At 38.7% G+C, this 13,732-nt stretch overlaps 1 protein-coding gene across 2 annotated transcripts in view; it reads left to right on the forward strand.

The window, feature by feature from the left end:
* TNIK (TRAF2 and NCK interacting kinase) overlaps positions 1–13,732 on the forward strand; it is a 150,712-nt gene that overhangs the window by 94,092 nt on the left and 42,888 nt on the right. For both annotated transcript variants that reach the window (XM_083364459.1, XM_083364460.1), the window contains 3 exons: positions 3,747–3,911; positions 7,039–7,278; positions 12,662–12,768. In XM_083364459.1, coding sequence (XP_083220585.1) covers positions 3,747–3,911; positions 7,039–7,278; positions 12,662–12,768 — 512 coding nt within the window. The remainder of the gene's footprint in view (positions 1–3,746; positions 3,912–7,038; positions 7,279–12,661; positions 12,769–13,732) is intronic.

Here is a 13,732-nt window from a genome sequence, read left to right on the forward strand (position 1 = left end):
ATTCACAAAATTCATGGAGATTTGTTTTTATTAACAAGTGTTGCCATTTACTTTCCCAATTTTCCTTGAGAACATGTTTGGGAATTGTAAAGAGATTTGTCTTAAAATAATCCAGGGAAAGATATTTAGTGAATTTGAGTGGATTTCTCAAAGAAACAACAACATTCTGCTTGCACAAAGTAATAAAGGATTCTCTCTAACCCAAATTGCCTTTATTAAGCCATATAGGAGGAAAGAACCTTCCAGAATTGGTCTAGCTTCCTTTATCATAAATATTGCCCACTTGAAAGCTGATTTAATTATGCAGAACTTTCTACCACATCAAGCCCGTTTAGTAACAAAGTGCTTGAAGTTTTGGTGACGATATCCTAGTTCATGGGTTGTTTTAATCTTGTCTTAATTTGCTGCCAGAGCTGGTTCTGCCCAATATTTAACAATTGGATAGCATCCCAGAATACACTCCTTTTATTTCCTCAGGGACTGGAGAAAATACTCTGTGGGCTTGACTGTTTTAGCAGCTTAGTCAACTGCTTCATGGTCATTTGGAGAATGGCAAACAAGAATTGAAGTTTAAAACAAACAAGCAAACATAATTGTCATAGGATCAAACAACATTTGGAGCTACTTTCTGGCTCAGATATTGCACTACAAAACCATGTCAGCCGTGTACAGATACAATATTTTATTTGCAAAATTAAGTAATTTATTTCTTTTCATTAGGACTGTCTGTTCAGCATTAAAAGGTTGGGTGATGGAAGGGAAGGATGGAACTGTGAAGGTTGTTATTCACACTTTTGCAATGGGATGGACTTGTGTTTATTGTTAAGAGAGAGTGTGACCAGGACACTACATATAGGACACTACAAGCAATATGTTCTTGCTTTCTCCTCTCCAAATTCTTTGGAGTTTGGTGCCATTTCACAGAAAGGGGGAACCAGTCTTTCAGGAAAGAACTATTCTCCCATGACCCTTTTTTCCCCAAAGAAGATCACCACAATGTAAAAAAAAAAGAAGATGTTAAGACTCTAGAAAGAGTACAGAGCAGGGGACTGGAGGCTAAAATATACACAGAAAAGTTGCTGGAATTGGGTATGTCTAGTTCACAGGTCTTCAACCCGCGGCTCCGGGTTCAACCAATCAATTCAAATATGCAGGGTAGGTGTATATCTCGCCTTGGCTCCACTCTTCAGTCAAACCCTGTTCTGCACATGCGCGCATGTATGCGCATGTGCACACATTTTTGTGGCTCCCAGTTTTTCCTTTTGTGAGGGAACCGGTTCCGAGTGGCTCTTTCACTGTTTCAGGTTGCTGACCCCTGGCCTAGTTCAATGGAGAGAAGGACTAGGGGTGACATGATAGCAGTGTTCCAGTATCTCAGGGGCTGCCACAAAGAAGAGGGAGCCAAGCTATTCTCCAAAGCGCCCAAAGGCAGGACAAGAAGCAACGGATGGAAACTAATCAAGGAGAGAAGCAACCTAGAACTAAGGAGAAACTTCCTGACAGTTAGAACAATTATTCGGTGTAATAACTTGCTTCCAGAAGTTGTGGGGGTTCCAACACTAAAGATTTTAAGAAGAGACTGGACAACCATTTGTCTGAAATGGTGTAGGGTTTCTTTCCTGAGCAGGGGGTTGGACTAGAAGACCTCCAAGGTCCCCTCCAACTACTACAACTACTATTACTACTAGTAGTACTACTATTATTATTTCCACCACATTTTTGAGCATAACAGAGGCAACGAAGCATTTGCAAGAAGCAGAGCAGCTCACCATCACTCTGTGTTTTGTTTGGCATCCTAAGGATAACCAGACAATATCGCCCTATCTATCTAGACATTGTTTTACCTTGTAAATCTTTTTTGTAGCATTGTCAGACTAAGAGCACCAGTGAAGGTTGGTAAGCATCCATTGGTGATGGTGAGGGTATGTTAGAACAAAATTTTAAAATGCAGGTGTTGATTATCATTCCCGTTTGATTCAAATCTGGGATGACATTTTATCTGAAATAGTTTTATTGTTCTTTTAATCAAAATCAAATAGTTTTAATTATTTTAATCAAGATATCCCATTAGATTATGGCTCTATTAATTATTACATATGTTAATAACAATATACCATTGCCATTTCTTATTGAAAGCATTTTAATATTTGTTTTGATGCTCATGCCCTCAAAAGAGATCAAACACCTCTTGTAAGACAAGTGATAATCCAAGGATTTGAGAGCCTCTAAACTAGGGTTTCTCAAAGCTTTACTATTGAAGCTTTATACTTTACACTACTTTAAAACGTTATAAAGGCTCTTGGCATTTCTGTATAATCATCTATTCAGGATATGCTCCCTTTGAGTTCAGTCTTGGGATGCATCTCTTCATAGAGCAGGAGCATATAAAATTCCAGAGTTTTCTAGATAGGCTTAGGAAAGATTCCTACCAAAACCAGTCAGTTTAGATCATTTGGAAGTAGAAGGACCAGCGCTATAACTCAGAATTCAGAAACTTCCTGTGGTCCATGTATGATACCAGAACAATTGGATGATCAGTGCAGTCTATTGGTAGGAACAAGAGATCATGCTGAGATTCTGTAAAGCAGCCTCTCTTGAGAACAAATGCTTTGATCTTCCAGCAGTCTTTGCTGTTCTTTTATCTTGGTACACAGAACAAATTTTAATCTCCCTTGAGGTAAAGTTTGGGAATCTGCTTTCTTGGGGTAGCTGTTATCTTGTGGCCTTCTTAACTGCTGTACTTGCTTTTTTGAAACCAAAAGCTGGGTTGTATCTGTATCCAGTTAAGTTGGCTTGTTGGTTTCATTATGCTACAAATGCAGTCCCATCTCTGTGAAGTTCTTGGGATCACAAAAGCCACAGAGGAGGGGGGACAGCGAAGTCTGCTCTGTCTTTGCATCTCACCTGGTGCTCTTTCACGCAGTTTGCTTTTCTTCTTTCTGCTGCTGGATTCAGAGCAGGAAATTTTCCAAAGATAAAATTTATGAATGGTAGGAATCCATGATCACGGCTGGCGTAATCTGGCATAAAAATGAATTTTCTTGCTTTTGATTTATAATCTTCTGGAGAGCGGTACAATACCATCTGTCTGCTTGGGCAGGTTCTGGAGGCTGCTATATACAAGAAGAATATACAAAACCTGTACAGCCATTTTAAAAAGTCAACATCTAAAATATAGCCTGCTAAATATACCCCCAAATACATTTGGAGCCAAATGCATAAAAATAAATAGCTGGTTATGTTACCTTTTAAAAAAGAGACTTTCATATGAGGATACATATATATATATTTGGATTAATTTCTGCCAAGGCAGGGGAAAAAATAGGTAAAAAGGTGTTGGAAATTTGTCCTGCAACCTGTTTCTGTATGCATTCAGGTATTACTTTGGGCCTTTCAGTTGACTGGTGTTTGCTGAGTTACAATCTGTTTGGTCTATACTTCAGCCTCCTTGATGATTACTAAGAAACCATTTAAATTTAGTTGATTGAATATTTATTTATACAACAGAACTAGACTTGAACAAAATGCTTAAACTGAGCAACAGTAACTAATTTTATTATACTACTTATTAATATGAAAGTCCTCTAGAGTAGCCACAATTCATAGTTAGCTTGGGGTATTTTTGTCTTTTGAATAGCTGATTGGAAATACAGACTGAGAAAACGGCTCTACAGGTTTTAGAGATATTATGGACAGCGTCTTCAGACAACTTGTATTCACAGCTCCTTTTTCTCCTTTTGCCTCAGGTTGAAGAACGTTCCAGACTTAACCGGCAAAGTTCCCCAGCCATGTCTCACAAGGTGGCCAACAGAATTTCTGATCCAAACCTTCCGCCTCGATCAGAGTCCTTTAGTATTAGCGGGGTGCAGCCTGCTCGGACACCACCCATGTTGCGAGCGGTGGATCCACAGGTATTGTGTCTTAGTAAAGCTTCCTGTTCTTTGCTGCTCAGATGCAGCTCAGACCGGAATGTGACAGATTATTCTCACCAAAGGTAATGTCATCTCTAAACAGTTTAACAGGCATGAGCATTTCAGAACAGCACAGTCAAATTCTGCATGTAGTTTGTCATAGACTAATTCAGTTACACTGCTCATTGCCTGTTTTCTCTTCCTCCCCTTTATCTGAGAGAGAGAGAAAGAAATGCAGCTTAGCTGTCACAACCACCATATTGTCCTCTGCATATGGAATGATAATGAAAATAAAATTAGGGATATTTAATCATCCTGTTATTAAAGTTTGTAGAACAGTAGCAGTCTCCACTGTTTGAAGTCATTCAAACATAAGAGATGCACAAGTCCTGATGAAGTAGCACGCATCCTTTACTTTTCTGGGAGAAAATATAATCCATAAAGCTGCTTTTTAGGCAGCAGATTTCATCTGGATTTGTCTCCATTGGCTTTCCATAGAAAAAAGCAGTGACAAGGACATTTTTGGATGGGTGAGTGACCAGAAATAACAGTGAGGAAATCATAATGGGGTAGAAGGAGAACTTGTAGGCCAAATATGGAGGCAACGTGGGTCAAATCTTGATCATCGATCAGTCCTCTTGCACTTGTGATTTAGACAGTCAAACACACATTGAGCTACCTGTAGGGTGGGGGGAAATGAAAAATGTGTCAATCAATCTGCCCTTAACCTGGCTGTTTGGGAGAGAAGTCAAAAGTCAAGTCATAAGGAAACATGCTTCAGGAACTCTGATAAAGAGGAGTATTTAAATAATATTACGGTGGTGTGGAATTTTATCTTATCTTTTGGCACAAACAGTGGCACACATGAAGAATTCAGAATATCTCGTTCAAATAGCATCGATTTGAAAAGTCCCTGCGGAGCTATTCTGGCATGTCCAAGCTGTGCATGTGTTTGTCACATTCTCCAAGCCTCCACAGAATTATATATGTGAACATATTTGCATAATACATACTTAAATAAATTGTGAATGTGACATAGTGGAAGTATATACTGTAAGATATCAGCCTGTTTGATGGATATCCAGCGAATCTGCTCCGGAGCAAATTTGGATTTGTTGCCTCCTTCAATTCCTGGTAATATGAGTGAAATTAATAATACCATACTTGTCTTTGCATTTCCATGGTTCCATTCATAAGCTCATCATCAGTTCCACTCCAGATCATCCCTTTTTCTCCTTCAGTTGTGCAACAAACCACACGCTTCTACATCAGTCAGCTTGCTTCTAGGGCCATAAACCAGTGGCTTCCATGAAAGAGGAATTAGAAGATAACATAAAATGCTGCTTTGGTCCAGGATGGCAATTCTTCCAGCTCGCTTGTGATCCATTCCTCCAATTAAAGTAAAACAAAATATTGGCCAAGGTTTTTGTTCGCTTGTTTCGTTCTATGCAATTGCTTTTTTTTTTGCATCCTTTTTAGCTGACATAGGTCATTTACAACATGGAAATTGAGTGTTCGTGTTAAAACTAAAACACAGTGTCCAAGCCCCCTTTTATTCAAGCAAGCAGAACCACTCGTGAATAGTCTCAAACAAAAGCTTTATTGTTAGTTTCTGTGTTATAGGAATCTTGCCAGACTGAATAAATTCCTTTGGGAATAGACAGATAAGGCTTCAGGGATTCTGGGGGAAGTCAGGCCTGTGCGGCTTTCTGCAGTGTAAAGATTCTAAGCTCAGCCCCCTCTTAATGCCTCCCTCTAGCCTAGCTAGATTCCACCACACTTTGCCACTAAAATAATACAAAGAATTTAATATTTTAGAGGAAGTATAAAATAAGCAGCTGTATACAGTATAGCAGACTGGGACGCAGTGGCTCAGTGGGTTAGGACGCTGAGCTTGTCGATCAGAAGGTCAGCAGTTTGGCGGGTCGAATCCCGAGTGCCGCGTAGCGGAGTGAGCGCCTGTTACTCGTCCCAGCTTCTGCCAACCTAGCAGTTTGAAAGCACGTAAAAATGCAAGTAGAAAAATAGGGACCACTGCGGTGGGAAGGTAACAGCGTTCCGTGCGCCTTTGGCGTCTAGTCATGCCGGCCACATGACCACGGAGACGTCCTCGGACAAGCGCTGGCTCTTCGGCTTTGAAACGGAGATGAGCACCGGCCCCTAGAGTCGGAAAACGACTAGCATGCATGTGCGGGGGAACCTTTACCTTTTTTACCTTATATAGCAGACTAAATTACAAGGTGCTTTTGGTTTTAGTTTTCCTTCTTGTGTGAACTATTAACTATTGTTGATAAGGATTTATGGCTTAATGTATTATATAGACCCACCTGGTGTGATGAAGATACTATGGATCAGACAAATTGAGACTTAGTGTCAACATGATCTGCGTCTGTCCAAATGATATTTACAGTAGACTCACAGTTTTTATTTTATCTTCTCTTGTAGCTGTTAAACCAATTGCAAACTTACTTTTTCCTGTTTCTATTTTGGCAACTCAGTGCAACCAAAATGAGGAGCCACCAGCCTTGCCTGATAAGTCTCTGTACATGATTCCTCATCATTTATAATTTTACTGTAGTGTAAATGCGGAAAGTGTTACACTTTTTGACGACTTATCAGAACCTGAAACCCCTGAAAACAGCCACTCCACTTTTGAAATATTCTTTAAAACAAAGAAGCTGAACACCATGGATTTGACATACCAAACCAATTGGTGGGAATAACAATAATCTATGGAAAATCAAGTTTCCTTTGTTTCGGGATATCATAAACCATGCCAAAGAAACAAACATTTCATATGTGACTTTCTTGCATCATTTCATAAATAACACATTATCATATAACTAAAAACTATGCTCTGGCGGACATTCTTAGAGGAACAGAATTCAGGCCAAATAAGAAATCTCATCTTTGGCATTTCCTGAGCTTCATCCACTTACTATTGAAAGATATCTTGAATCTTACTTTTTTTTTAAATCAAATTCATTTTTTAAAGATCAAAACTAAAATAAAAATTGCAGAAACATTTTTCTAAAAAAAACAAAAACAACCCATATGCTTCATTATACTCTTTTTAATAACTTTTTTCCAGTTTATACTTATGGTTTTGTTTCAACTTGGTGCGTAGATTCCACATCTGGTCAGTGTGAAATCCCAGGGACCTTCCTTGCCTGCCTCTCAGTCACTGCATGAACAACCCACAAAGGGAATGGCTGGGTTTCAGGAAGCTCTAACGGTGACCTCTCACCGCACTGAGATGCCAAGGCAGAACTCGGACCCCACTTCCGAAAAGCCTCCTCTCCCCCCTCGTGTTGAAAAGTTTGATCGAAGTTCTTGGTTACGACAGGAAGAAGACATTCCACCAAAGGTAAAAACAAATTTAAAAAAAAAAGGAATTGTGCTAAGTTACAAAATTCGGAATAGGAAATAGCTTCAAGGTCTGTGGTGGCGCTGCAAGTCTTTCAGGTGGCGCTAGGGACTCTTTCCTAGTATGGCCCCGGTGACTCCTGCTATTGAATGGCCAAATACATTAATAATACTTGAGGACATGCTTCAAAGTCCTTTGAGGGCAGTAACTGTAGCTCCGTGATAGACCACGAAAGGTACCAGGTTCAGCCTCTAATGGAAGTAGCCAGTTTGAGCTGCCAAAATCCAGATGCCTGCTAGATGGCAGCAAAGAGATTCATACATTATATAATTGCTACTCTGAATTGGTTGCCAGGTTTTGCTTTGCTTTTTTTTTAGTTCAGATCTGGTAAAACTAGTCGCCAACAGTTCACTGCTCATTCATTCATTCATTCATCCATCCATCCATCCATGCATCCATTCATCCATTCATTGCATTTATATACTGACAAAATCCGAAGTCTCTTAATTATTTGCAATAAAATAAATATGATGAAAGTACAGTAACTCCAGTTTAAAACATGAAGAGGCAACTGAGTTTGCCCCAGAGTTTTTACCAAAGAGCAAATGCAACCCCACTTTTCTGGGGCTGAGAAGGACTCTCTCTTTTTTTTTAATAATGTATCAGAGCCACTTTCCAAAAAGTAGTGGGTGGGGCCATATGTAATCTTAACTTGTTTACAGTTTCAGTGTAGTTACAATTAGAATCCATATATAATATCCCTATTTTATATTGCATTTAATAATTTTCTCCTTTAATCTAGTTGCAACAGAGTAGACTCTTGATAATTTAGGGTTACCTGCAACCTTATGACCTCAGGTTGTGAGGCAAACATAATCACCTGGATAAGACCGAAAAAAAAATCCTTGATTTTCCATAGCTTCTTGTCATGAGTCCACTGCATAGTAGTTAAAGAAACCCACTGGTAGCTATTGGCTCCCTTTTAGAGATGCGTATTTATCCAGTTTTTAAACTATATTGGCAGAAACAATGAAGTTTTCAATCTGCAGACGCCACCTGACCTCCTCTAATGGTAGCTGTGTCTTTCTGAAAATAAACAAGGAAACTAACACAAAGGTTTCTCTTCCCATAACCTCCTAATCTGAACCCCAAATTATTCTGGACAGGCCGTCATTCCCATAAGAACTAAGGACATAAAACATTTTACACAAATAATCAAAGCTAGGCAGGTTTACCAGCTGTAGGGAGACAGCCCATCCTCAAATGTATTAGTACATTTGGTGGAGCAGTGGGCTAATGCCTCCTTAAGTAACACCAGCTGCCTGCAATTAGTGCAGGTTTGAGTCCCACCAGGCTCCAGGTTGACTCAGCCTTCCATCCTTCCGAGGTAGGTAAAATGAGGACCCAGATTGTTGGGGGCAATTAAGCTGACTTTGTAATAATGCCGCTTGGGGGGGGGGCGAAAGCCCTAATAAGCAAACATATACATAGAATGAAGGCTACTGCTAAGCACATTGATTTGTGCTTCTTAGATTGTAAGCCGCCCTGAGTCTTCGGAGAAGGGCGGGATATAAATGGGATTAAAAAAAAAGTTGTTTTCTCACTTAAATAGACAAATAAGAATGTTTAGCTGGATTTCCTGTTCAGTAATTAACAAAATGATCCTAGAGATGACAATGGGGGTTTGGATTCTTTTATGGAATATACCAGACAAGGCAACAAGCAGACATTGAAACAACCAGTGATTGCTATATCAGACAAGGAATGAGATCTTATTGTGAGCACAAATCCGTACAGCATTCCCCAGCATCATTTTGGCTGGGGAGTTCCAGGTTAAAGCAACAAGCTGTTAAATATATATATATATATATATATATATATATATATATATATATATATATATATATATATATATATATATATATATATATATATGCGTGAGATCAATACAGTGTGCTAGCTGATAAATAATATAAAAGGCTATTAAAATAATGTTGCAGTGGATGCGGCATGCCTGTCTTTTGGCTTCCCTTTTCTTCCCTCCCACTCCCAGCTTTGCATTTAAAAAAGAAATCTGCAGTAAGCATAAAACTTGCCATACTGGATCAAACCTGTAAGCTTTCCAGGCTGACATCATGCCTCCAGATAAAATCAATATTGGATAGAATATTGTATAAGTGCTCCGGAATCTTTGTGCTTTCATTTATTTGATGGCAGCAGTAGCTCTTTAATTAATGCAGTTCCATATGCATCTACTTAGAATTAAGTCCCACTGAATTGCATGGGCCTTTCTCCTAAGTAAGTGACTATTATGTTGCAATCTAAGGCTCTGTTCCAAAAGACTAATGTAGATATTGCTGTTGATGATGCTTTGTTTTCTTTCGTATAAAAAATAGCTTCTTTTTCATGCTGAATCTCGGGTTGCACAAATGTGAAAAGAAGAAAAACAAATAGCTGACTGATTAAGTGCAGAGATGTCCCTTACATATTTTTTTTTCCCTCGAGGAAAAAAAAATTGCACTGTGTCATGAATAATTTATACAATATTTACCAAGAAAGATTAGGGATTTTTCCCCAGATAATTTCTTTTCAAAATAAGAAGGTCACCATAGATTCACCAGGAACAATGGTGCAGAAAACAAGCAATGTTTTTGTGTCCAATCTTAAAGGGAGGAAATTGTCTTGAATTCAGGATTATCTTTGTGATTAAGTAGTTGACAGATAAGTTGACCACAGAGAGACCTCCATCCAGCTTACAGATGGGGTTCGCGGTTAGCTGCATTTTCGAACCATAACCTATGGGTAATGTGTTAAATTGCTTGAGCTGTGAAATCAACAAAAGTTTAATCCCCTAAGATTAACAGTGAAAATAAATTATTCACTTGAGGTAGAGAGGCGAATAATTACAAAGTACTTTTTTTTTTTTTGAAGAAAATTACATGAAGTTAGAACCAGATTGTCTATGGAAATTCTCAGACATCCAGGTCGTGGTTATCCCAAAGGTGCTTTTTCAAAAGGCAACTGGACTTCCTTTTTCTCTCTTTGAAGACGCTTTGCTTCTCATCCAAGAAGCTGCTTTAGTCTTCAAGGAAAGCAAAATGTCTTCAAGGAAAAATAAATTCCGGTTGCCTTTTGAAAAGAATTTTCAGGACCAGGTTTTTTTATAAAGCTTCTGTCTATGAAGAGCGTGCAAAATATTTCATTTTGAAATCTTCTGTGTATGACGTTGTTCGTGAAATGCTCCATTTCAGCTGCAAGGTGGTTGCATTGAACAAATTGGAAGCACTAAAAAAATGTCCACATGTTGGAAATACAAAAAATATGCCCTACAGTCTATCTGATAGTGGCACAGAGGATTTCGTCTTTTGTGGCACCTGTGCAATGGTATACCCTCCCTTTCTGTGTTACACCAGCCCCAACAATGATACGTTTCTCACTTCTTTAAAAAAAAATCTTTTTACATCGACCATCCTTATCACTAACTCTGCCTAACATTCCATTTAAGGGATATTTTTTTCCTGTGTTTTTAGTCCATTTTTATTTTATTTTCTTCTACAATGATGATATGGTTATGGAAAATTGCTTCAAGAATTTCTGTAATTATAAGGATTATAAAAAAAATATTGCCATTCCATTATCATCACTAATAACAACAACAACACATTTTTCATCAGATCAGCAGCAAAATCCACAGAAGTTACAGTTAGGGTACGTGTCTTATATAACCTTATGCAGAACTGTGTTCCATTTTATCATATTTTAATGTGGAATGGTGTTATCTTCATTCCTATGCAGACCAATTCAGAAATAATTTGTTTTTTGAGACCACAAACCACCACACGAATATCTGTGCATATGTGTGTATTATAGTCAAATCTACCTCCCATAAACATTTGTGTAAATAATCAAGTATTTGTATATTCATGGCTTTTGCTCTTTGAAAAAGGCCATTGCTAAACATAATACTTTATGGCTTGCTTTGGAAAAAGGCTTTATATAGAAGATCCCAAGTTCAGTCCTTTGCATCTCTAGTAAGTATGAAAAGAAAATTGTGAGTAAAACAGAGTGGCAGCAAAACACTTTCATCCAACACCCATGATTGTGCTGGCTGTACTGTTGAGACCCAAGATCCAATAACATTTGGAAGACCGACTACCCCACAATAAGGATAGACAGTACTGATCTAGATGAACCAATTATCTGGCTTAAAATAATGCAAGTGCAAAAACATACATAGTGCAGTAACATCTTGATATTCTTATCTCTGCATTGCTTATTATTACCATATTTGTATGGTTTATGATGTTAATGCTCCATTGAATTTTTGTACGTCTTGGTTTTGAGTTAGCAACTGTTAGAATCTTCAAGGGGCTCTTAATCCCCGGGCTGACATTAAAATCAATAGTGTTGCTGCACTTCTACTCTGCAATTCAATGCCTCATTATAATAACAAAATACTATCAACATTAGTGTCATGGTAGTATAATAAGTCTTGGACCTGGAGCCAAAAGATTTTAGTTCCCACTCAATCATGGAAGCTCACTGGATAACTGTAGGCCACTTGTGACCTCTCAGCCGAACACACTTCACTTGAGTTCTCGCAGTAGGGATAAAAGAAAACAAAGACCACCTCAAGCTTTCAAAGAAAGTGCCTTGCTTCTGATGAAAAATCAATTTCCTCTCTGTTTCTGTGGGACACATTAGGGCACCCTTCCAAAAATCTTGGAATTTTTAGTTCCCGTACAGTATATGACTTCCTGCAAATCACATATTGGTGTGGCAGCTTTAAAACAAAGGTCATCAAGCCTTGATTGAAACAAGTAAGTTACCCTATGGAATTAAAATGAATACATTTCAGATATTATCTTTTCTCTCTTAAAAAGGTGCTGTAGAAACACCAAGTGCAGTTTACAGTTGCTTCGCTGGAAAAAAATAATACTATTTTGCAAGGAAAAAAAAACAAAGCACATTTTACTGGCAAATTTGCCTAACCTGATACTCATTAAACGTAATATGTTGGTACAATCTGGGAGGGACTATGACAATTGGCCGTGGCCAACTTGCCGCAGCCAACTTGCCACAGGACAACTCGCCATGGGACGAAAGTCAAACTAATATCAAAGAAATGGTGGAATAGCATCACTAAAGAAAGGATGCAAAAGGAGGGACAGAATGAAATGTGAGTGATGAAAATTAAAATAATTTTATATTAAATAATTAAATTGAATTGTTAAATTGTCCTGTGGCAATTGTCCCACAGTGAGTTGGCTGTGGCTAGTTGGCAGTGACAAGCTGGCCACAGCGAGTTGTCCCATTCTGAGTCCGGGAGCCTACTTCTGACAGCAGAACTTCAGTAGCCAGCACACTTTGGGTTTTCTTACAGGTGCCTCAGCGAACTACTTCCATCTCACCTGCATTAGCTCGGAAGAACTCACCTGGGAATGGGAATGCTCTAGGACCTCGACTCGGATCACAGCCCATAAGAGCAAGGTAACACCAACCAAGATAAAGCTTACTATTCAGACATCTCAAGCACTAGAGAGATTATTGAATATTCTATGGAGGAAGAATGTCTTATTTCCTTTCCCCAGCCTTCTTGAGATGTAGACAAGAGGAACAAACCTAGCAAGTTAGGGAACCTTCTACCCTATTCAGATAATGTTGGACAGTGGTGTACAATGGGAGATGCAAGTGGGAGAGCACATATTTTGCATGGAAGTTCTGTCCCTGCCAACTTTAGTTTTAAAAAAAAAGCTCAAAGGAGCATGAACATACGGACACATACATGGAAAGAATCTTGCTGGTTTGAGCAAGATCCCCTCAAGCTCAGTGTTGTGTCATAAACAGGTAACCAGATGTATTTGGGATGCTCATAAATCATCTTAAAATTGTGATAGCCCATTTCCCCTGTTGCTTCATAGCATCTGATATTGTAAGATGCCAGTTACCTGTTCACTACCTGTGTTCAAGGAAGTAATGAAGACTAGTTATGAAGACTAGTAATTGTTGATAGTCCTCCCCGGGATTTTGTCTGATTTCCAGTAAAAGCTACCTAAGCTGGTGGTCCATCACAACATCTGATGGAAGCAAATTTCACAATGTGTCACTTAAGGATATATATTTTGTCCAGTCCTTAATCTCCCTATGTGTAATTTCAGCAGATGACTACATTATGAAATGGGAGGAAACCTATTTGTCTCCATAGTAGAATCTATTAGCCCCTGTTCCCCTTGGCTCACCTGAAGTTCAAAAACCCCATTTGCTGCAGTCTTTTCACTTTCCTTTTTTGCATTTACTCTAGTGTGGTTCCTATCTTGCCTGGTACCTGAAATTCTGGGGAGCCTCTCTCTCTCTCTCTCTCTCTCTCTCTCTCTCTCTCTCTCTCTCTGTGTGTGTGTGTGTGTGTGTGTGTGTGTGTGTGTGTTATTTTTATATTTCATATTAAGCTGGGCAA

This window comes from Vipera ursinii (assembly GCF_947247035.1).
Source record: "Vipera ursinii genome assembly, chromosome: 5".
Lineage (NCBI taxonomy): Eukaryota > Metazoa > Chordata > Lepidosauria > Squamata > Viperidae > Vipera > Vipera ursinii.